Raw genomic sequence first — 24,529 nt, forward strand, 5'->3', positions numbered from 1 at the left:
ATCAAACAACCAATGAGCAATGCAATTGGTCTAGGGTTACGGAATGAGAGAACAACGTGATCAATAAACTGTCTAAGGCTAGGTATAGAAACAATGTAGATTAAAAGGTATAACACATTGTAGTAAAAGTATGTGATACCTACAATAAAAATTTGCAGGGGACTGCAATCCTATTCCATTAGAAGGTGCCCTCCTGGACTATACCATTCTACCACCATTCTAATCTCATTTGAAAAGTGCCCTCCTGAACTTTTCTGTTTTGAACATTATGCAGAATGATAGAAGTTTGGACCTCTCCTAACCTCCTCAGGAACCCCATTTGTCAAAGTGGTGGTTTTTTTCTGTTTTCATCATTCCTTTTTAAGCCAATATCAAAAGAGATCCATATGCTAGATCAGGGCATGAAAATGCAAGAAACTACCCTTTTCTGTTTCTCACACCTAACATAAAGTAAATCAGAGATTTTTTTGAAAAGATCATCTGTATTCTCATTGGCACCTCAGCTTTGAATTAGGCTAGTTAACTTCTCCATTTCAGCCATCTCGCATAACTTGTTCAGACACTTTCCTATCAAAAGCAATGAATCACATTTCCTTCTGCTCTGCCATTCGGCACTAGTCGCAAATTAGGGATTAATTACATTGCCACCATTTAATTTCTGATTTAGAAGTCTAAGTGCGATAAAGTACCACTGATGTATAACTTGGTAATGAACATATTTCAAGCTGGAGAATTCAGAGACCCCCCCCCTCCACACTTGGAAATTTCCAAACTGTTTCTCTAAATTAAATGAAGTGTCAAATTACAAAACTCAAAAGTGGAATCTGGTCTTATCTGATAGTTTTTTTTTATCTTCATTTTCTGAATAAAAGGACTATGCTCATCTGACATAAGAGCATGTAAATGTACATAAAAGAAACAAAAGGATGTTTTTATTTCAATGTTACAATCCCAAGTGTCACCTGCAAGAGCTTCCGTGGGGACTGGCCTTCCTATCAGTCTTATTTCTGGTTTTGAAGCCTCAGCAGTGGGAAAGCAAGTTTAAAATCACCTAAAGGGTTTTCAGGAAAGAGTTGGTGGATGGGAGAAAAAAGGTAATACTCTTGGGAGCAGCAGTGGCGTAGTGGTTAAGAGCAGGTGTACTCTAGTCTGGAGGAACCGGGTTTGATTCCCCGCTCTGCCACTTGAGTTGTGGAGGCTTTTCTGGGAAATTCAGATTAGCCTGTGCATTCCAACACATGCCAGCTGCGTGACCTTGGGCTAGTCACAGTTCTTCTGAGCTGTCTCAGCCCCACACACCTCACAAGGTGTTTGTTGTGAGGGGGGAAGGGAAAGGAGTTTGTAAGTCCCTTTGTGTCTCCTTACAGGAGAGAAAGGGGGATATAAATCCAACTCTTCTTCTTCTTCTTCTTCTTCTTCTTCTTCTTCTTCTTGTCCTTTAATTCTCCTCAGCAAATGCCTCCTCGCCATATAAGAATTATGAGACCAAAAAAAAATCCCATAAAATTCTTTGTCATTTAGGAATCCATGTTAAGAACTTTTGAATCAAATTTCACTACCAGCATTCACCATGAACCTATTACAGAGCTTAAACTAGTTTCCCTTAGGCTCTGTTTTATCCTTTTTCATAATGCCTAGACTGTTTATGGTTTCTGCTGCAGCATTTTTCCTCTTCACAATAATCCTGGCTTTTGCATTTGTTCCCATTGAATAACTTTTCCTGATTGCCCAATTTAATGTCAGTATTTGATTGTGATCAGATTGCTGCTATATTCATAGAAATATTTTCTCCATAAACATTGTGTTACATCAGAAAAAAGTGTTTATTTTTTCTCTATAATGAGCATGTTGTATTTTATTTGGACATCCAATTCTAGCACTTAAATCTACTGAGACTGTAAAAAGACAAAAAATATCAATTACTAAAAAAAATCCAAGAAATGGTTCATCATTTGTTGTTTGAAAAAAGATGGAAATGTTCAATTGCACTTGCAAAATGCTGAAAGAAAAGATGATAAAAATCATAGGTTACTTATATATCTTACTAGCATTCCGTTCCATTGACATCTTATTATGAGAGTAGAGGGTTCTAGTCTATTTGCTTCTTATTCTGAAAAAAATACACTGTATTCATTCACTGTTTTCACATTCGCAGCTCATGCTTTACTTTACTTTACATTACTTGGATTTATATCCTGCCTACCCCAGCCAAAGGCCAGGCTCAGGCCGCTTACATGTAGTTAACATATACAATCAATACATAACACAATAATTTATACAATCTATAAATAACATGCAGTACAATAGGCAATGTGAATCAATAGTTAACATTTACAAAATATACAAACTAAGGCATCTTTCCATTTCAGTCTTCAATAGTGGATAAATTTACTCAAACAAAACTCTAAATAAATAAATTGGAAATAATAAAATAAGAGTTCCCACTAAAACCTACTAGGCCTGCCCACACCCCTCCAAATCAGACCAAAAACAAAAAGGAGGTAGCCCACCCTGGTGCAAACAGTCCCCAAGTGGGCAGCACCCTGATAAAATGTATACCTTGTACCAATCATAAGAGCCAATGGCCTTGTTAGATTTTTAAGTTCCTCCTGTACTATGAACATGATGCTTATTTTACACACAAGTGACAACTTGCCACAGAATCAGCCAAATTTCCCACCATTCTCTTTAATGGTAGAAGTCAAGTAACATAGACTATACATTGGAAGAACATGAACACAGTTCATAGGAGGAGGAGTACATTGGATACAAAATTAACATTTTGTAGAAAACAAGGCATGGCCCCTGACCTTGGCCTCCAATTCATTTGAGTTTGACACCCCTGCTTGAATTTGATATGCTGCTGGCATGCTGCACAGTGTCCAAAGCAATTAGGGGACTTAACTACATCATGGCTTGAAGCGTCTAGTTTCCATCTGGAATGGCAGCCTCCCATCACTCCATCTGTAAACAGGGATGCAAATCCATGGGCTGAAGTAGCTAAAGGAGATTGGACATGTTGTGATGCAGGATTATCCAGTGCTAATAATGCTCACTTCTAAGCTAATGGCAGCCAAGCAATCCATTGAGGGATGTTGCTGGTTTGCTTTCTGGATTTTCTGCTCTACCGCTGTTTCCAAGCCATGATGTCCTATGTCCGCTTTAGGATCATTATGAAGCTGAAGTACTGTTTGACTTGTTACCATCATATTAAGAATTAGAATTCAGGTTGAATCTTACTTCATCACTTTTGAATTATAATCCAAAGGTTTCTTGGCTGAACAGAAGATGATTTTGATGAATCTGATTATGACTCATGGGCAAACTTGTTTTTTAAAAAATCAATCACACTGTGACCGTGAGATCGACATTTCATTAATTAGACAACCAGGAACTGTTGTCTTGGTTCTGATTTTGTTTTTAGAGGGTATGGAATGAGGATGAATCTAGAGAAGACAGTAGTATGGTATTAAAGGGGTTACTGGATACACTTGAGAATGGCAACTCTGTCTATGATTAATGGAATTATTGTTCACCCACTGAAATGAATTTACATTTTGAGGTGTTCCTGGATCCATCTTAGCAATTGGAGCTGCATGTGAATGTAGCCAGGACAGCCTGAAGGAGGAAGAGCTTGGATTTATACCCACCTTTCTGTTTTGTAAATACTCAAGATGGCTTACAAGCTTCTTTCCCTTCCTCAACTCACAACAGACACCTTGTGAGGCAGATGTGGCTGAGAGAGTTCCAAAGAACTGACTAGGTCACCTGGACCTAGAACAGTTCCACATGGCCTGCAAGACAGAGTTGTTCTGCCAGGCTTTTGGGGAGATCAGCCATTGAGGGTGCCATCCTCTGTATTTCCATATTCCATCTTTGGGACTCATACTCATTGCACAGCCGCCCTGATGAGCTGTGATGTTGAATCTGTGATTTTTTTGGAGTTAAGTTTGAATGTCTGTTTTGGAATGGTTTTAACTGAAATTTTAAAATCTAGCTGTGTTTTTATTGATCTGTACACTGCCCAGAGCCCTTAGGAGATGGAGTGGTATATCAAAACTGACAAATAAATAAATATAAAATATCTGGAGTTGCACACTTTGGCTATGGAAGTACATTGCTTTTTCTTGTGATAGACATTTTTACTGATGAATCCACATGCCTCTACTGATTCTCATCTATGGTAAATATTGCAATGTCCTGAAGAAGTGTGACTTTTCCATTTCTACAGCTTGACTCAAATATGACTCCACCTTCACTAACCTCTTCCAATGTGAGTTCATTATCACCTTGTAATCTAGCAACTTTGTAATATGACCATGCATAAAAACAAAAACAAAAAAACTTTGTAATATGAACAAAGCAGAAATGGCATTCTATACCATTAACAAAGGGTGCACAGATGTGCTATCAGGCCATTGGATTGGATTGAAAAATGTTGCAAGCAGGGGTGAAAGTTCCATGTGCCATTAAGAAAATGGTCCATCATCTGCTTCAAGCCCCACAGGAGAGAATATAACCTGTAAGTAATTAAAGTCATTTTCCCTCCTAGAGGTGACACATGCCCTATCACCCATTACACTCCTGCATTTGTTGCTCTTGCATTAGTTCATCAGTCTCCTGATTTCACATTTCATATAGGTATTTGCCATTCTTTTGATTGACTATCACAGACTCAACTTCAGAACAATATCCTATCCTCCGCCTCCATCACCACTAGATTCTAGGAAGCATGTTTTGGGACTGATACAATACTACGTGTGTCAGCATCCTGTAGGATTTGTTAAACCTCATAACATCACAACCATCAGATAATAGCTAATTAAACAAAGAAGTAATTGAACAAATTAAGCTGATTTTTACCTAGAAAAGTGTTTTTGATTGTGGTAAATTAAATTATTATTGGTTCAGTTACATTCCTAAATATGCCAGCAGCATTGATTAGTGGCATCTGGATATATTCCATATTTCTGACAATGAGGCATACATAGAAGAACTGTGCAGGTTTGAAAGACAAAAAGGTAGCTCTTCCAATTTCAGTTTTATGAAGGGCTGGCTAACGCGTTGCTTGAGGTGCCATGAAGATTTTAAACAAAATAACCCCCTTCTGACAGCGTAGACTCCACAGTTGAAACTTAAAAGTGATCGCTAATGAGAATAGACAGGAATAATTAGAGCAACAAAAATGATATAATTCTCCCCCCTAAAACACATACATAGCAACCTCATCTATATGCTGCATATTTTTTAAACTGCAGTATTAGGATGCAGAATGGAAGAAAATCCTCTTATTTCTTCAGAAAACTGGGGAGGCATTCAAGAACTCCAGCAAAGCGGGATCTCCAGAGTCATGATCAGGCTGACTGATGAGTCATTGTGTCTGCCAAACTGACACAAGGAACAACCTGCTCGTTGATAATTGGGGTAATGGAGTGTGGAAATGCAATTTGCTGTGAAAATTACTGTATGATGTAGAACGAAAACAATTTCCAACACTACTGGGTATTGATTTCAGTCTACTGAATCAATGATGGGAACGTTCAATCTAAGGCAGTGGTGGCGAACCTTTGGCACTCCAGATGTTATGGACTACAATTCCCATCAGCCCCTACAATTGGCCATGCTGGCAGGGGCTGATGGGAATTGTAGTCCATAACATCTGGAGTGCCAAAGGTACGCCACCACGGATCTAAGGCAATGCATTCCGCATCTACACTGGCTCTGTTGCATAGTCTGAAGTCACATGATGCGGCAACTTTGTTGCAGCTAAGCAGATCTGGTCAGCGTCTGGATGAAAAACTGCTTGGCAGCTCCACGCAGCCCTAATACATAAACAATATATTGCAAGCTCCTTTATACATAATGGTATCAGAACACTATCAAATTTGTGGCAGCAGGAACAGTGAAGGGTTTCAGACTGAAAAAGAAATACCATTTCAATTGCGGATGGTTTCATTACCTGTTTCAGATGAACAAATCAGATAGATAGACTAACAGATTCTTTATGTGGTCATTTGATCAGCATAAAAACGTTAAAAAGGGCTAAGAACTGGCAGTCATAATTACAAACTGTACTATTGGAGACCCTAGGACATCATATTGTACTTGCAATGTAAAGGAACTTTGCTGCTGACTGTGAAATATTAGCAACTTTATCCTCAAGCAGAAAATTATCTAACTAGTCATTAAGACAGCTGAAATAACAAAGATGACCGAAGTGCAAGAACAACAGAGGCAATATTAGACATTTCCTGACATCTCCATAAAATAGACAGTACAGGAGAATTTGTGAAATCGAATGTATCTCATTTGCATTAAAGGGACATAAACAGAGGCAGAGTGAGGGGAAACTGTGCCCGGGGCATGTGTGTGCCCCGCCACGCGCCGCCCCCACCCTTGAACATCCCCGGAATGTCCTGCCACACCCTGGCCACGCCTCTGCAGCAGCTCCTCCTGGGGCGTCCCCCCCTGTCCCGTGGGTGCTACGCCACTGGACATAAGTACACTTCCATAGGCCAGAGCTGAAATCTTCCTTTAAGTAAGATTGATGGAAATGCTCCCTAAAAATATTGGACAGGAATAAAAGCTACCTTCCATTGCTCTTTCATACATTAAGTTGCTCCATATGTATTTTGTTGTGTTGTTAAAACTTACACAGAGCCGCTCAGGAATGTCATATCCCCACCACCATTATTGCTGCCTGCCGCTGCTCAGCTGGGTGGCAAGGGGGAATCGGTGGCAAAACAGGAGATGCAATTGGTGTCCCCACTGTAATGATGCAATTTGTAGTGCCATTCAGAAATATGACAAGCAACGCTCTACAAAACTCTACGGCTAAATGTTTGGGGCAAATTCTAGAGTGTTCCCGCGGTATAATGATGTCACTTCTGGGTTTTTCTGGAAATTATGTTCTTACAATGGGGTCACTGATCACAACCCAACCTTCACCATCAGCTGCAGGTAATCCTTGCTTTGCAACCCTAGAAGTATTATATGTTGCCACAGGCCCCAAACTATTGGTTGTGCATATAAAACTTTGCTAAGTGCATTGTCCTCTTCCTCATGTATTGATGGATGCAAGTCCTTAGGTCCCATAAAAATGTATCTGGTTTTGCCCCGGTTGGCCCTGCTTGTAGGCATTGGGGAAATCAAACTACCCTAGCCACCATCCTACTTCATCTTTCGTTTGTACTTTTGGTGGACCGCTTCTTTGAAATGCAGGATTTACAGCATTAAAAGAAAACATTATTTTCTTTTTATTCATTATATAACCTGGACATTTTGCTTCTCAGCTCTCCCCCGCTCCCTCAAGACCTTTTGGGGCAATGAAATTCATATTCTCTTTGTGATTATTGCTATTGAAGCAGAGGAAAGGAATGAAGTCAGAGGTCTTGAGTAATTTTTTTAAAAATCTCAAGGGCAACCAATTTGTTTGCCCCTTGCAAAGCTGCCTTGTCCTTTGATGTATTCATTCAATTTGTTCCCTGCTTTTCAACCTAAATGGCAAATCAACATGTTCACCCTCCCCACAACCAAGTTTCATTTAAAGTTGAAACAATAAAATGTCCAGAGATGGGCCCATCCCCAGATTCATTTCTGTCCCTCCCCCTGCCTCAGAAGCCGCATCCAAGGGGAAAGCAACTGGTAGGGGCTGCAAGAGTGACCTCAAACTCAGTGCAACTGGCAAGGGATCTGTGGGGACCCCAGAAGATCAGAAGGGTCAAAGAAAAAACAGCAGGAAGTGTGGCAGCTTCACATTGTAAAAAGAAGCAGGAGGCCAGTGGGGAAGAGGGATCACACAGCAACATGGGCCATTACTGGGGCTCGGCAGGCTTGTGGGAAGTCAGCCTGCCAGTTGGTAGGAATTTTCTCCCTGGCAGGCCTTCTAAGTTAGCCAGTCAGGGGCTCACCGGAAGGTCCAGGAGAGAGCAGGGATGAAGGAAAAAGCTCCACCCTACTCTGATAGGCTAAACCATCTGGGGGCGGGGGGGAGAGAATGTGAGAGCTTGGGGGACAGGTGGAACTAAACCCAACCCATATAAAGCACTAATCACAACAAGCCAGCAATGGCTCCTGATCCTGAACTGTGGGAAACCAGATACTGCAACCTTTTCCTGTCCCCACTGTGAGGCTTATTTTTTTATCCCCAGTTTTCAGAAATGAGGCTGTCACTTCTTTGGACCACTGTGCCGTTTCATATGCCTGGAACTGGCAGGACAGCAACATAAAAAATAATGAGAATGTTTCTTCCCAACTGACTTCAAAAGACACTTCTAGAAATTAATTCAGTCAGACACTTAAGGGAACACTACTTGGTCAGAGATCGAATCCAGAATTAGCCATCTGGCCATGTTTTCCAGGTGGTGGTCCCATTTTTTAACTGTACAAAAATATCATTAATCTCTCCTCTGTTGGTGATTGTGCTAAATATAATGCACATTGTGCAAATCGACTGGAAAGGACTGTTTTGTAGTAGAACTAATGCGAAGGGATTATTTTGTTTCAAGGGATCAGAATTTTTTTCTTAAAATTAGTGATCTCAGGCCTCTCTTTCTGGGCCATCTGACTCTCTAACTGGTTTCTGTTGAACTGGATATATTATCACCATCAGGATCTGTACAGAAATGTATGGTTTTAATTGACAGATTTTATTTACTATTTATGAAACACTGTTTATGACTGGAACCTGAGCCTGAAAGGGAAGGGCCAGTATAAAAACCTCAATAAATACATAAATAAATGAAATGGTACATGTGCACTAGGGCCACTTAAAATATTACATTTTAAAGATAGTAAAATGTTTAAGTGCATCTTTAAATATGTAAAATATTAATGAGACACGTTTTTATGTAAAATATTAATGAGACACTTTTTTTTGAAATTGTGAAGAAGGGTGGCAGTGCACACTACACAGACAGAATTCCAACTTCACATTGGACTGCAGGTAGGGGTCATGTTTGTATCACATGATGATACAAACTTTCAGTGGCATATTTATTTATTTATTTATTTATTCATTTATTTGTTTGTTTGTTTATGAGATTTATAAGCCGCCTCACCCCGGGGACATGGGGTACCCTATGTCCCTGGGCGCCCCCTAGTGGAGGGCGCAAAGATTTCAGGTTTGTTTGTGTGTGTTCTCTATTTTTAGTGTTTTTCCAGTTTTCGGCCTGCAGGGGCGCAGTTTTTAGGCTAGCAGCACTAAACTTTCAGGGATTTTTCAGGAGACTCTCCTGATGATAATAATTAAGCAGGAGGTTTAGCCAGGGGTCCAAAAGCTATGGACTCCCCAAAAGTTGGTGTCTCTCCTCCATCCCCCCATTGTTTCCAATGGCAGCTAATAGGAGATGGGAGCTACACCTTTGAGGGTCCATAACTTTGGACCCCATGAACCAAACTTCACCAAACCTTGGTGGTATCATCAGGAGAGTCTCCTAAATATACTCTGAAATGTTGGTGGTGTTAGCTTAACAATTGCACCCCTGACAGCAGGCACCCCCCAAATTTCCCCAGATTCTTTTTTCAAATCCACCCCCTTTGGCATGGACTTAAAGGGAGAATCTGAGGTCCCCAGTATAAACATTGAAAGTGATGCTGTTTCAGGGTAGGGGAAAATCCACCCCAAAATAGCATCATTTTCAATGTTGTTTTAACTGGGGACCCCAGATTTTCCCTTTAAGGTGTGTTTAAAAGAAAAATCTGAGCTACCTAGTTTAAACATCATTGAAAGTGATGCTGTTTGGGGGTGGATTCCACTGGGGCTGTTTTGTGAGAGATGATGCTGTTATTTGTTTGGTAAATGTTTTGCTGGGGGTGATTTGTGAGAGATTTACATGCTTAATACACTTACATTGGCTTGGAGCTGTTTCTCAGGCTAACAACCTACCTCATAGGGTTGATGTGAGGACAAAATTAGGAAAGAGAATTGGTGGGGAGAGAGCCATATATGTTTTGCTGAGGGTGGGTGGTGTTTTGTGAGCTGGTGCAAAAAATCATTGTTTGGTCGTGGTGGGGGAGGATGGCCACCCATACAGGGGGGGCCCAAATTCAGGTTTTGTCCCCAGGCTCCAGTTTACCTAGATACACCTCTGCAAACCTTACACTGAGTTGTCAAAGTAAATTCTGTCTGCTCTGACTGGCATATCACCTGCTACCTGATCCTTTAAACTGAAGGTGCTGCGGACTGAACCTGGGGAATTCTGCGTATGAAGATACTCACCAAGCCATAGACCTTCTCCCTTATTGTCTTCACACACAAGCTACCTGTATGTGGAAACTAGCACATGAGGAAGAGAGTCCTACCTGAATGTCACCTTCAGCATAGTGTAGTGTTTAAGAGCAGCTCTTTCTAAGCTTGATAACCAGGTCTGTTTCCCCACTCCTCCACACAGAGTCTGCAGGATGACCTTGGGCTAGTCACAGTTCTCTCAGAACTCAGACCCACCTACCTCATGAGATGTCTGTTGTGAGGATCAGAAGGAAAGGTGATTGTAAGCTGCTTTGAGACTCCTTAAGGTAGAGAAAAGTGGGGTATAAAAACCAACTCTTCTTCATTTGGCTGGATTTCGCTTACATGGACACTGGGTCATGATTGGCTGAAGCTCCCTGCTGAATGTGCACATGATGGCAGATTCAGGGTTTGCATGTAATACTCTTGATGAAATGGCTCTTTGGCTATTTCCCCATGATGTAAATGTTTCAAAAGGCACTGGAGAATGATATACAAGTCAGACAGTACCTAGTTTGTACCAGTGATTCCTTCCTTTTAATGCAGTAATTGGTTCTGTTAGCTCATGTTGGGTTGATGTGAGGATAAGAACCGTGCATTCCACTTTGAAAACTTTGGAAGAATAGTGGGATAAAAATGCACCAAGTACATCAATGAGATTGTGTGGCACATAATGGTCATAAATAAAAGTTTTCATCCTTAAGACAGCTGCATGAGATGAGACAAAAGGATCTGAGATTTTTAGGCAATTCTCTTCTGGTTCCCCCCCCCCCTTTTTTTGTGGCAAGAACTGTTTCTTTTTTTAACTACTTTGGAATCACGTTTATATCTCCTGGTGTCTTTCCCCCTACCCGGATGTCACTTCATGTCTCCTCGTTCATTCCTCCTGCCACTAAACTTCTCTTGAACTGTCTAAACCCATCTGCCAGGCATCAAGGAGAGGAATAAAATGAATGGCATCCATTCATTTGTGATTGTTTGTTCATTTTACATAACTTGACAAAAAGGATGAGCAAGGCATTCTCAGTTCATCATGATTTCTCTCAAAACAAATACCCACCTGTATAAAGCAATAGCAGCTATCCATCTGCTGGCGTTCTACAGATCAGCTTTTGCAATCTGCCACAGAGAGCAAATGCTGTTGGGAGAGAGTCCTTATAGTGAGTCTTTTAGAAAAAAAAATAGCTTGATGATGACAACCTTGACTCCTATTCACTAATCACTTATGGATAGATATGATTGCATGCAGGTGGGAGTTGCAGGCCTCACCCCACTCCAGTTTCCATGCATTCAGAAAGGACTTTATATTTGTACAGCTTATATGCATGTAAGCTCTATTCAGATATGTTTGCATGAATAGACCAAAGTGCCTGGAGAGAGAGTTCCCATCCGGGGCAGAGCTTTTATCATTGCCCTTTCTATCCCCTCTGGATTCATCTGTTGATGGCAATTAGATTTGTTCCATCATGTGGTTTGTTACTGTTTGCTCATACCTTAAGCCACCTGAAGTCCTCATTCAGTGGAGAAAATAAATCAAACAATGTAAGAAAAGGCTTGTTGGATCAGACCAGTGGTCCATCTACTCTATTGTCCTGTTTCACACAGTGGCCCTAGAGGAAAAAATAAATGAGGCAGTGAACTATGACTTCTGGCTGTCATGCCCCCACAGAGGCTTTTGTTATTTCCCCATTAAGCTTTAGTTTCACCATAGTTAGCATGGTTTTTGTTCATTGTTAAGTCTTCTAAGGGAGGGTATTTTAGTTAGCCCCTGTCCCTTTAAGACATTTCTCAATAGGCAGTTTCCTTTCTTTACCCAGCAATCCCCTGTTTTAGTTCTAGCAGCCAATCAGTCTGAGTGAGGTGCTAAGGGTAGTTGGAGACCGGAATATCTGTGATGTTCATATTATTATATGGTGGTCCATATAACATGACAAAGACTGAAAGAACTGAAAGGAAGCAAGACGCAGTGGACTTTCTTGACAGCAGCCAAGAGAAGACACAGTCTGCAGCTTCAAACCTGCTCAAGACAAGCAAGTACTCTGACTAAGATAGACCCAAGGGAGGAGTTAGAGTCTTGTTTCTCTCAAGTGATAAACCCATTATAAGAACTGTTGAACCTGGCTTGTGTCTCCTCCACTCTGTCCTAGCCAAGTACAGGGCACCTCAAACAGATTCACTTGGGGGGCAGAACACTGGCATTTCTCCCTTTTTGGAGCACTCCTCTGTGGTACATGCTCCGTCTATTCCCAAAAGTCCCATCACAAGGAGCAGCATTTCAGGTGATCCAGAGGACTTCAGGAAAAAGAGGGATCTGTTCCATTAATGGTTCATTACATCTAACCCTACCTCTCATCTCAATAACAGTAACAAAAAATTAATGCTTTTTTCTCTTTGTTTCTACATGGATGACATTGTTCTGGGTGGTATCGATCCTTGTTTGGAACAAGGGGAGAGGAATCTCTAGCCTGTGGTGCAACATGTGTGGTGTTTTTTGTTGAATTAAGCCACAAGTGCACTCTCACTCATCAGTGGTACTATCTGCTCTGGCTGGGCAGGTAATCTATAGAGTGAGCTAATTCCAGCCTTAGTGATCAGCGGTGTCAAAAGTGACACCAGTGAACCATTTGTTATGTGTTTGCCAATAACTTTTTGTGTGCAACTATGCACGTGGCCAACTGCTGTGAGGATACAAAATGTCCAGATATCTTGATTGCAGACCAATTTATATGGAAGAATACATTGATTTGAAGAGCACTTACTTCAATATGCAGACTCAGGAAGACGGCATTAAAAAAATCATTTCAGCAAGCTGCTAACTTAATTAGACTTTAATTCCCCTCTCACTTGCTAGATGACGGCCATGTCTCAATATATTTAAATGGGTCTAATATTTCACAAGGAGGAAATCTGCACATTAATCAAGGTGTGGGCGTGCATTTTGTAAGTGCTGAAGGTCCAGGACTGTAAAAATGTTTCATTTCCTGTCATTCCCCAATGAGCTAACAAATGTTGGAGCAGTTAAGCCAGGGGTGCCCAACTCTGGTGCCCCAGATGTTCATGGCCATGCTGGCAGGGGCTGATGGGAATCGTAGTCCATGAACATCTGGGGCACCAGAGTTGGGCACCCCTGAGTTAAACAATGAAAAAGCGGAGAGCATGAAATCTTTAGAAGGAAAGTCAAGGCATTGCAAAGCAGAATTAATATTGTAATTAAAATGTTGGACTAGGACAGTGGTGGTGAACCTTTGGCACTCCAGATGTTATGGACTACAATTCCCATCAGCCCCTTCTATCATGGCCAATTGGCCATGCTGGAAGGGGCTGATGGGAATTGTAGTCCATAATATCTGGAGTGCCAAAGGTTTGCCACCACTGGACTAGGACCTGGAAACGCAGGTTCAAATCCCCACTCATGCCATGGAAGCTTGCTGGGTGACTCCTGGCTAGTCAGTCACTCACAGTCCTGACCATGGCTAGTATTTGGATGGGGGACCTCGAAGGAATACCAGGATTGTGATGAGGAGGCAGGCAATGGCAAAACACGTCCAAACATCCTTTCCTTGAAACCTGTATGAGGTCACCTTAAGTCAGCTGTGACTTGATGGCAAAAAAAAAAAATACCACAGTTAACCAAACCAAACAGGGAAACATCTCAGCATATTATGAAAACCTAAGAGACAAGTACATTTCCTGAAAATTGGGCTCCTTTTAAACACAAATGTTGAGAAATCAGTTCAGTCTGAACATGAAAAGATGCAAAGAACTGATGTTTGTCAGAGCTGGGGGAGGGGACTTTGCCAGTTCCTGAAGTTTTGGGGCTGTGCTATGGAAAAGTTTTCATTACTGTCCAATAGAGGTCAACAAATGGGACAGCATCTTTTTAACTCCCTTTCTTGCCTACATGCATTCGTGGATAAGCAGGGCTTCTGTTTGCATCTCCTGCCTCTGATCCATATAAAATGCACTATATAAACCCAAAATCTGCAACAGAGGCCCTTTCTGCACATGCAGAATAATGCACTTTCAATCAGCTTTCACAATTGTTTGCAAGTGGATTTTGCTAGTCCGCACAGTAAAGTGCATTGAAAGTGGATTGAAAGTGCATTATTCTGCATGTGCAGAAGGGGCCAGAATCGTGAAAATAAAGCAGGAGTCTAATGGTGCCTGAAAGATTAACAACATTCATTCCAGCCTAAGTTTTTGAGCATCAGAACTTACTTCATCACATGTACGAGATGTAAATCCCTAGCAAATGTATTTTGTTATTGATTTAGACTCTCCTCTCTTTTTCACATCTCTCCATTCCCACCATTCTGCTGCTTACAACTATAAGAATGAACATGTACACTAAGGATGTTCATTTCATGCATCCAATAAAGTCAGCTCTGACTCCCAAAAGCTTAGGCTGGAATAAATTTCTGCAACAGAACATGGCTAAACCTCTGAAATGATAATGATGAAAGACCCCTTTTCAGTATCTTTTTTTTTGCTTCTACCCTGCCATGCCTGTATATTCAAAAAAATTCTTACATTTCTTCAGAGTTCTGACATATGAAAGCTGACAACCTTAACATGGATTTATTACAAGGAATGAAAGACCCACCTGCCTGTGTAGTATTCAGAGATTGCCCTTTTTGTTTCCAGGTGGTAAAAATGATGATTGTCGTCGTGCTGACATTTGCAGTCTGCTGGCTCCCCTACCACATTTACTTTATAGTTACTGGCATCTATGAGCAGTTGAACCGGTGGAAATACATTCAGCAAATCTATCTAGCCACGTTTTGGCTGGCTATGAGTTCTACCATGTACAATCCCATTATCTACTGCTGTCTCAACAAGAGGTAAGGCTATCTTTGCTTTTCAATTGAAAAAAAAAGGAAATTCAAGGCAGATGATAGATACCTGCTATAGACACTCCACCCTCTTTTTAAAAAAATTAGTTGTTCAAAACTTTTGTATTGAAATAACAAGAAAACACACTTCTATTCCAGATTAATAAATGTGGAGCAATTTGTGCTTCCTGGATTTAAAATCGTACAGTCGGAAAAGACCACAAGGGCCATCTAGTCCACCCTCCTGCCATGCAGGAACATACGATCAAAGCATGCCCGACAGATGGGCATGCAGCCTCTGTTTACAAACCTCTAAAGAAGGCAACTTTACCAACTTCCAAGGCACTCAAACAGCCCTTAATGTCAAGACGTTCTTCCTAATGTATAGGTGGAGCCTCTTTCTGGTAACTTGAATCCATTGCTCCATGTACTAGTCTCTGGAGCTGCAGAAAACAACCTTGCTTCATCTTCAACATGACATCCCTTCAAATATTTAAACACTAGCAGTAAAGCCCCTTGCTGGGAAGTGCAAAAAGATCACTGAGCAATGCAATGCAGTTATTCCAGTACCATTTTAGACAGCAAGCGGAAGGCCATTTATTTAAATGTTCCCTCAAGGGCAAAACTCCCTGCACAAAATGAGTTAGCATATGAAGAAGGAGGCTAGGCAGAAGAACCATTCCAGCTGTGGCATTTAGTAATGAGCTCTTTTTAAAAAGTCTGATTTTATAATACTAGTATGATGTGCTACAAATTTCAGGGGTGGAAAACTATTTTACAAAACTTAGGAACCCTACTTTTGTATTTACTTGGATGCCAGTTGTCAGGTCCAATTGTAGGAAGGGGAGAATTGGGCACCCACATTTGTACAGTGATGTTAAAATGCATTCATTGTTGAATCCCCCTTGATTTCAGAACAATATGTAGATATCTGCTAGTTTCTATGTCTTGGTAATAACATATGTTGTGTGTCTGCATTAAATTTCAAGGTTGCATGTTAAAACAAATGTGTGTGCTGTGTCAGCGGTGCACCTAGGGCATTGTCTCTACCTTTCCCCATGTGAATGCTGTCTGACATTTCCGTAACTTACTTCTGAGTAAACAAGCATAACATTGAGCAACAGACTTATAGAGAATATTAGCATAATACCCAAATGTAAACAGGACCTAATGCAATAACCATTTCAGAATACCATTTTGAAATCTCTTTGGGAAATGTGCCAGGGAGTACATTATAATTGGTATATTGTATATGCAAATATTTTGAGATGACTGCAAATGCCTAATGAGCAAATTCATTACCATCTTTCAGCCTTTCCACCTAATACCTGCCACTTACAATTTCATTTTAATATACAGGGATTTAATCCCACCATCAAGCCTAAAAACACTGAGTTCCCCTCCACCAAATTGATCCTATTGTAATTAGTACTGTCAAATTATGAAACATTCATGTTTAGATAACCATACAGAATTGCCAGACATCATGCAATGGCAGGAGATCTCCCAGTAGCAGCACTCATTGTCAACATCACATCTGGGGAAAATCCAGATGTTATATTGAATAGCTCTAAAAATTACTGGAAGCCATAGAGTTTTTGGCAATTCCTAGATATATCCTTCATTACTGCCAGGTTTTTCCCAGCTGTTGGTGATGATACTGCCAACATTGGATGGTCCCCACATGTCTCCAGCCCCAACCTGCTGCTGGTTGCCTTGCCAAGCTTACCATGTAATGTTAACTACAGTGGACCTCAGACAGATAACAAAGCATAACAAAACCTAGTCATATATAATAATATACAATAAAGTTAAAACAAGTAAAACAAGGAATGTACAGATTTTGGGGAATTAATTCACTGAATATAAAACAAGTTGTCCAACCTTAAGTAATATCACATGATATTTTGCAAGCTGGACTGTGAATGGGGAGTTATTTCCCATAAGAAACATTTTAATCACCTCCTCTTCAGTGCTAATATACAATCTTTCAATCAAAGGATCAATAATCTTCGAGCGAGCTGTCTTATAAAAAGAACATCTGAAAAAAAAACATGGTCAATAGTTTCCAACTCCCCAGATTTAAAAGGACAGACTCTCTCCACCCTAGGAATCTAATTACATTTCCCTTTTAAAATGGCAGACGGTAAGGCTGAATATCTAGCAAGTGAATAAGCCCTCTGTGGCTATTTATTTTGAGCAGATAACAGTGGACCTCATTTCCCTGTTCCTTACATATAGCACTATTTATGTCAGCGCAATATGGATTCAGTAGTATCATGTCTGAATCATATAAACATAAGCAGTTTTTTCCTGCTTCTCGCAAACGTCCAGCAACGGAGGAAGACACTAGCAGAGCGCAGTCCAATTGATTACAGTTGTTACATACATACATACATAAGCCTTTATTGGCATAGTCAGAAGGAGTTACACAAATCGGGAACAATTGCATGAATACATGACAGATAAAAGGCCCCACAGGGAGCACAACAAATACGTTCTACTGGGAACTCTCAACTATCTCCGCAATGAAATTGGTGATCTCTTCACAAAGACTGGGGTCCGAGTTGTTTAACAATAGAGATAACCTAGTCACATCCTACATGTGAGCTCCCAAAGGCACCTGGTGGGCCACTGCGAGTAGCAGAGAGCTGGACTAGATGGACTTTGTTCTGATCCAGCTGGCTTGTTCTTATGTTCTTATGTTCTTATTAGATCAGGCAGCCCAGATTGGAAGAAAAAAATGTAAGTTGGTATATTTAGATCTGATGTTATCAAATCTGGTGCAGTGCAAGAGTTGGTGAGTCAGGGTTTCAACCACATTAAGTTTGCAACTGCATAACCTTGCGGATTTATCTAAATTGCTGAACCTACCCTTTAATAGGGCAGAGGGCATAACGTTAAAACGCGCAGTGGTAAGGGCTGTCCTTGCGCGTGGGCTCGTTAAGGTATGGAGGTAATAGGCCATACGTTTCTGCTCAAATGGAATTAGGAGTTGTGTTGGAGAGCAGGTTCGTTTGGCTGCTAGATGTACATTTGCAAATTCTAGAACTAAAATCCAATCTCTGAGGCTATTGTTCGCTTCTGGATTACAATTGTTATTACATTGAGAGTTTTGATCTCTCTTCTTCTTAGCAGCCTTGAAGTTTCTTAACGAAGTCGGCACTTGTCTAGATTCCGACTAGTTTTGCTTTATTGCTTGTTTTGCATATTTAATTGTACGGTTGTACATATGTTGATATTGTTACTTACAAGTAAAATCTTTTCACTCAAGTGGGAGGTATCTGTTTTTGCAACCGTTGTTTCAGCCTGGTTGGCACATATTATCTCTTGTTTACCCTGAATCATACAAAACGCATGTGAATGCAGAAAGACAGGGTATAAAATTTTAAAACAAATAAATTTGAAAAATGATCTGAGGAGCTGTAAATTCCCCACATATAGTTGGTAGAAGGTTTATCTAGATCGTTTCATGCTGTGCACATAGGGAATTGTATGTTGGAATGCTCCCAGAAACAGCAAACAAAATTCCCTGCACATAGAAAACTGAAATAGTTTTTCCTTTGATATCCCAGTTTTCTACATCCAGGGAGACAGGTTAGTTTTCTACAGGCCAGGGAAATGAAATGCTTTCATCATGTTACTGAGATGTACCCTGTAATATAAATACTTTGTTATTCTCAGGTTCCGAGCAGGTTTCAAGAGAGCTTTCCAATGGTGTCCTTTCATTAAAGTATCTAGCTATGATGAACTGGAGCTGAAGTCAACCAGGTTCCATCCAACCAGGCAAAGTAGCTTATATACTGTTTCCAGAATGGACTCCAGCATGACTGTCGTGTTCGACGCCAGTGTCAAAGAAAGCACCAAGTCCAGCCGGAGGAAAAAAAACCCTCCACAGGAAGCCAGTTTTAATGGCTGTTCCCGGATGAGTTCCAAAACCACTTCCTCAGTCTCAAGTTACATCACCTCCCCGTGTACATCTGTGGATGAGTACTCCTGAACCCACGTGAAATTATTCAATGGATGGTGAAGAATGCAGTGAAGAAATGAGACAGTGCTGCTCTGCCTCAGAATCAAACCCCCAGGCTTCTGAGGGGCGACGGCATAGGTCCCAAATGCTGACTGCATGTAGATATACGTGTGTCATCCTAAGCCTTTTTATTTACTCATTTGGGCCCAACTTTGGACTTTGTGTTCTGGGAGGAAAAAAAATGAGCTACCTACCTGCAGGGTTCCCAGCTCTGGATTGGGAAATACCTCGAGATTTCGGGGATACAGCCTGAAGGGATTTGATGAGGGGAGGGACTCCGCAGGGCATAAAGCCAATCCACCACGCAAAACGGCCATTTTCTCTCGGTGAACTGATCTCTGTCACCTCAAGATAAGTTGTAATAGTGAAATATCTTTAGCCACCATTTGGAGATTGGCAACCCTGACTCCTGTTTACATCTGCATAAGGAAACAAGGCCAAGCTATCAACAGGAACGTTTTGCAGGAATCGTACAGTACATATCCATAACAGATATCTGACCATTGTCATTGATTCAGACGGCTGTCGGTTCTCATCTGAGTTGTAGGACTGCAAAACTGGCCAGTTAGGAAGGCATTAAAATTGGTAGGTTTCTCCTATTCAATTAAATTACTACAGAACATTTTTTAAAAAATGGCCTACATTTAGAGAGAGAAAGGACCTGACGTCTGCTGAATCAGACTACTGGTTCATCTAGCCTAGCATCATCAATGCTGACTAACAGCAACACTCTGGGATCTCAGGCACAGGTTCCCCGAGCCTGCTACCCTTTGCTTGGCAATCCCAGGGACTGGGACTGGGAAATTTTCATGCAATACATGTTCTCTCACACTGAACTACAACTCCTCCCTCCTTGGCTGACCTATCCTGGGGCACAGCTGGAGTTAGACCAGCACTGAATGCAGAAGCAGATGGCCTGTCTTCTACAGAGTTCTCAGGTCATGAATCTGAGATTTGCTTTGTGCCTTTAAAATGACCGGCAAATTGGGAAATGTGGCGATCTGGGCTTCTCTGGTACACTCTTCCTAGTCTTCATATGAGATTCCCTTTCCCACCTGCTGTGCAGGACATCTGAACTATTTTTGGTGGGAATATGGATGGAAGGAAGGATCAGGAAGACACTGGCAGAAGAAGCCATTGCTGTCACATCTCTCTGTTAGTAGAGTTTCAAAGACAGACAGCAAATCTCCTCTCTGAAAGCTACTAAATTCTCCACTCGTAAGATAAGTGAAGTTATGACTGAAAACTGTTGGTGAGCTTGTCTGTATATCTTCAATTCCCATCATCTGCTTCACTTGCCAAAAGTAGGCAACGTTTGCCTTTCAAATAGCAGTAATATTTAGAAGAGAGAAAAGTCAGTGAGAAGGGAGCCACGAAGATACAGGACATTCTGATCTCAATGACTGGTAGCAGGGCCGTCTTAACAGCACTATAGGCCCTTGGGCAAAGCAATGCGTAAGATACGTACATGCACATGTGGTTGCAGAGGTGATACTAAATCAGAGGCGAATGTCAATGTCCACTTGTTATCATAAAAATTAATGTTAATATTGTTCATTATCTTTAGTAAAACACTTGCTAAATATGCATTTTTCAATAACAAATATTTATAGTGTAATATAGTGCAGTATTTATTGACAGCAAGTCACAACACACATAGATTAGCATGGGACCCCTAAGCTTGTGGGATCCCAAGCAACTACTCAGTGTGCCCATGCATTAAGATGGCCCTGGCTGGTAGGCTAAGTGGGAAGCCATACACGGTCCAAGGACTATACATAGCTGATCACTGACCTTTACCAGCATTTTCAGCTTTTTCTGGTGATTTGAGTCACCATTTGAATGACTGTTTCATCCAGCTTTATTCAAGCAGTTGTGCACACCAGTAACACATTGCAGGAAAACTTAGCAGTCCTCCCCATACACTTGATATAGTCCATGCATCTTGTGTTTTTAAGCTGCACTAAGATCACATGGAAGGATTTGTGCCAAAGGTGCCAAACCACACTACCTAATTTGAGAAGAAAGGTATATAACACAATTTTAAGACAAATTCTGACTACTAAAGTGCCACACAGCAGTCATACACAGTGACCAACAGGTAGTGTAAAGTGCCATCAAGTCATAGCTGGTTTATGGCAGTCCTGTAGGGTTTTCAAGGCAATAGATTAATGGAGGTTGTTTGCCATTGCCTGTCTCTGTATAGCAACCCTGAACTTCCTTGATGGCCTCCCAGGCTGACCCTGCTTAGCTTCCAAGATTTGACAAGATCAGGCTTCCCAGGGCCATCCGTCAGGGGAAAAGTTCAGCACAGCCGCCAGACACAGTGACCACCAGACTCTACATCAAAATCAGCTGTTAACATTGTTGATAAATATGAATATGTTTACATTGTTGAGAACAGTTATTCTACTTCAAACTAGTTTGTTTGTACAGGTTTAAATATTGTAATATTTTTAAAGTATATGTCTTTACACATGTGCAATATTACAAGATCAAAAGATACAAAATAGAAAAAGTGACAAAGAGGAGTTTGTTCTTGAAGCTTTTTTTATTGCTACTGATGTATGCTGGAAACATTTGCTTTACAGTATTCTGAAACTTAATATTAGAATGTTGCTGCCTTGTCAAGAGATGCCCTTAGTCCCAGATACCATGTTAATCACAAATTTCATATATAAGGCCCTTTATTATTCTAGTACATGATATATTTTATTGGTCTGTATGCTCTATTGCTCACTTGCTGAAGGCACAAACAGACATGAAGATGACAATAAATCTCCATCTATCTTTGAAGGCAAATTTTACATCAGCACAGCCCATGCAGGAAAAGGAGAAAAGATTTACCCTTCAACTACAACTTGGTTTTGTACCCTATGGAAAAAGGGAGGGAGGGGAAAGGATAGGTTTTGAAGTACACATCTGTAAGAGTACCTTTGTTTTAGTTAGTGAAACCAAACAACACTAAAAGATGTTATGTTCTGAAAGGTCATATGTGGCAGCATCTGGATTAAGGAACAGCCCTGCTATGTATGGTAATACTAAGTAATTACTGGTACAATTGTTTGTTTAACAGCCAAACTTGAAGTCTCAAAGATTCTGCTTTTTTTTTTCCTTCATGGTCTTTGGAGATATATAGGTGCATCTAATTAACTGAAAATCACTTCTATACAAAATAAGCTATGTGATGCGCTCAAAGAAAATCTAATCCATCTACAACTGGCCCATTCATTTTAGTTCCCATCAGACTTTCTACAGGGATAAATATTAAAGTAGTGGATCATCCTATTCCATATTGTCAGATGTGTTCCTACAGAAGCTTGATGTTAGGAGCCAGCAGAGAATCTCTGTTGCCAACCACAATAAACATTTTTCTTCTGCTCCAAGGAGAGCTATTTCATTTGAGACTCTAGTAGACAGACTGTGACCTGACACATTATTTTCTGGTTCTTTCTGATTGTGTACATTTTTCAGAGTAAGAAGAATTAAATTACATTTCAAGGTCTAGACCACTGCATTAAAAATTGGCAAGCAACTAAAATTCTACAGATTTTAATAAAATTAACTCAATTTTTAAACAAAAATTCAGTATTTAGGATGTTTCTGTTCAGCACTAGAACCATGGAGAGAAAGAAGAGACAAGATCATATGTGAGGAGGCGCAGTGGGGAAGGATAATAAAAAAGGATGCTATATTAAGTTAGGAAAAAAGGTCTACCCAGAGGAAGAGGGTTCTGCACCGAATAAGAAAATTGCATCATTAGATCCCAGTCATAATAGCTGAAACCTGTTTCATGATAAGCAAGAAACAATGGGATGTGTTTAACTAGGTCAGTCCTAGTGGCTGTGGGAGGGGGTCCAAGAATCACTACCACCACCACTCACTGCCTCCAACCAGGGCTGAGACCAAGCAAGGAGTAGCCCTTGCCCTTTGCAAAGCAGATGGCAGCTAATGCTGCTGGCAGTCAGATGTCCAATCTGCAGATGGGGTGAGCATGAGAGGTGGAGAATTCTGCTTTGTGTGTGACCATTGCTGGTTAGTGCCCCCCTGCCCCCCATGTGGGGCCCAGGAAAGCTGCCCTGACTGCCCATTGACTAAAACCAGCCCTGGTATTTACAAAAATATGTACTGTGGATGGCTGAACAACACCATGGGACCTGGGTGGTGTCAGAGATCATCAGCCAGCTCAGCTGGAAGTAAACACGACCCAGCCAGTGGGAGTGTTGGAACACTGCTGGAACAATGAGATTTGTTCAAGCCAGCCACACTGTTAAAAGAATGCTAAGGGCCAGAAGTAGAGAGAGGAATGCCAACGTAGCAACAGAGGGACAGAGTAGACCAAGAGAAAGAAATGTCAACCCTGGCAAGAGCGGGACAGCCATTGACAGTAGCACACAAACCTCCTCCCAAGGTGACTCAGCAGGAGCAAGAGAGATCTCCAAGGAATGGGTGGTTGTAGGATGGATAGCCAGCTAGAGGAAGGTCAGCTGCCCTTAAGGAAAATCCTGAAAACATCCAGGCACAGGAGTGAGAAAAGCACATCAACAGTGTCTGAAGACTCCTATTGGCTGTCCTACAACAGGACAATTGTGGCACAGAGGTATGACTGAGCACAAGGAGAAGGTGATGGGCATGGAAGAACCTGGGAGGGTGCCTGCTCTCATTCTGAAAGGCTGGACACACTCAGGCCGTTTCCGCATGGCCTCTAAAGCGCAGCTCCCACGCCGCAAAAGAATTCTGCCGGGCGCGGGGTGGAGTTCTCGCTTTGCACGCTTAGCCGCGTGCGAGCGAGACTCCAGCAGAGGCCACCGCAGGACAGGCGGCTCCGCACGGAGCCGCCTCTTCCCCCTTCCCTCTCCCACTTCCCTCGTCCCTGTCGTTGTCCTGCTGGCCTCCTAAGCCCTGCCCACGCTGCCCTCCAACCTCCAGGGGTTGGAGGACAGCGAGGGAGGGACTTAGGAGGCCAGCAGGACGACGACAGGGACGAGGGAAGTGGGAGAGGGAAGGGGAAACAGCGTGTTCCCAACGGTGCTGTTCGCACCGCGCCACTGGGAAGACGCTGTCCCCTCAAAACAACCCTTTAAAGTGTTGTTAGCTTTTAGGGCGGCCTGACGCCGCCTCTGAGAGGGGAGAGGGGAAGGGCAGCCAGGTGCGGCGCTTGCTGCGCCAGGAGCAGCGCCCGCCTGTCAGCGAAGCGGGCGGCCTGGGGGCGGCGTTTTTACCGCCCCCAAGCCACCGTTTTTGGCCCATGCGGAAACGGCCTCAGACAAAGTCGACTTTGTAACAAAGAAACGAACTTTATTGAATGGTGTTGCCCTAAGATACAGGGTGCTGGAACTGAGGGTTCTTGCCCTCAGTTCCAATATATATATGGGTGGAAGTGGGCAGTCCTTCCCAGTGGCGGGAATGGGGATAACTGGGGAAACAGAAACTTAACAC

General features: G+C 41.7%; 1 protein-coding gene across 1 annotated transcript in view; it reads left to right on the top strand.

Annotated features, from left to right (window-relative positions):
* TACR3 (tachykinin receptor 3) overlaps positions 1 to 22,633 on the top strand; it is a 47,867-nt gene extending 25,234 nt beyond the window's left edge. The window contains exons 4-5 of the mRNA XM_048508667.1: positions 14,873 to 15,069; positions 18,745 to 22,633. Coding sequence (XP_048364624.1) covers positions 14,873 to 15,069; positions 18,745 to 19,060 — 513 coding nt within the window. The 3' untranslated portion in view covers positions 19,061 to 22,633. The remainder of the gene's footprint in view (positions 1 to 14,872; positions 15,070 to 18,744) is intronic.
* The last annotated feature ends 1,896 nt before the right edge of the window (positions 22,634 to 24,529 follow it).

The sequence above is a fragment of the Sphaerodactylus townsendi genome, linkage group LG10, assembly GCF_021028975.2.
Source record: "Sphaerodactylus townsendi isolate TG3544 linkage group LG10, MPM_Stown_v2.3, whole genome shotgun sequence".
In the NCBI taxonomy this organism is placed as follows: Eukaryota; Metazoa; Chordata; class Lepidosauria; order Squamata; family Sphaerodactylidae; genus Sphaerodactylus; species Sphaerodactylus townsendi.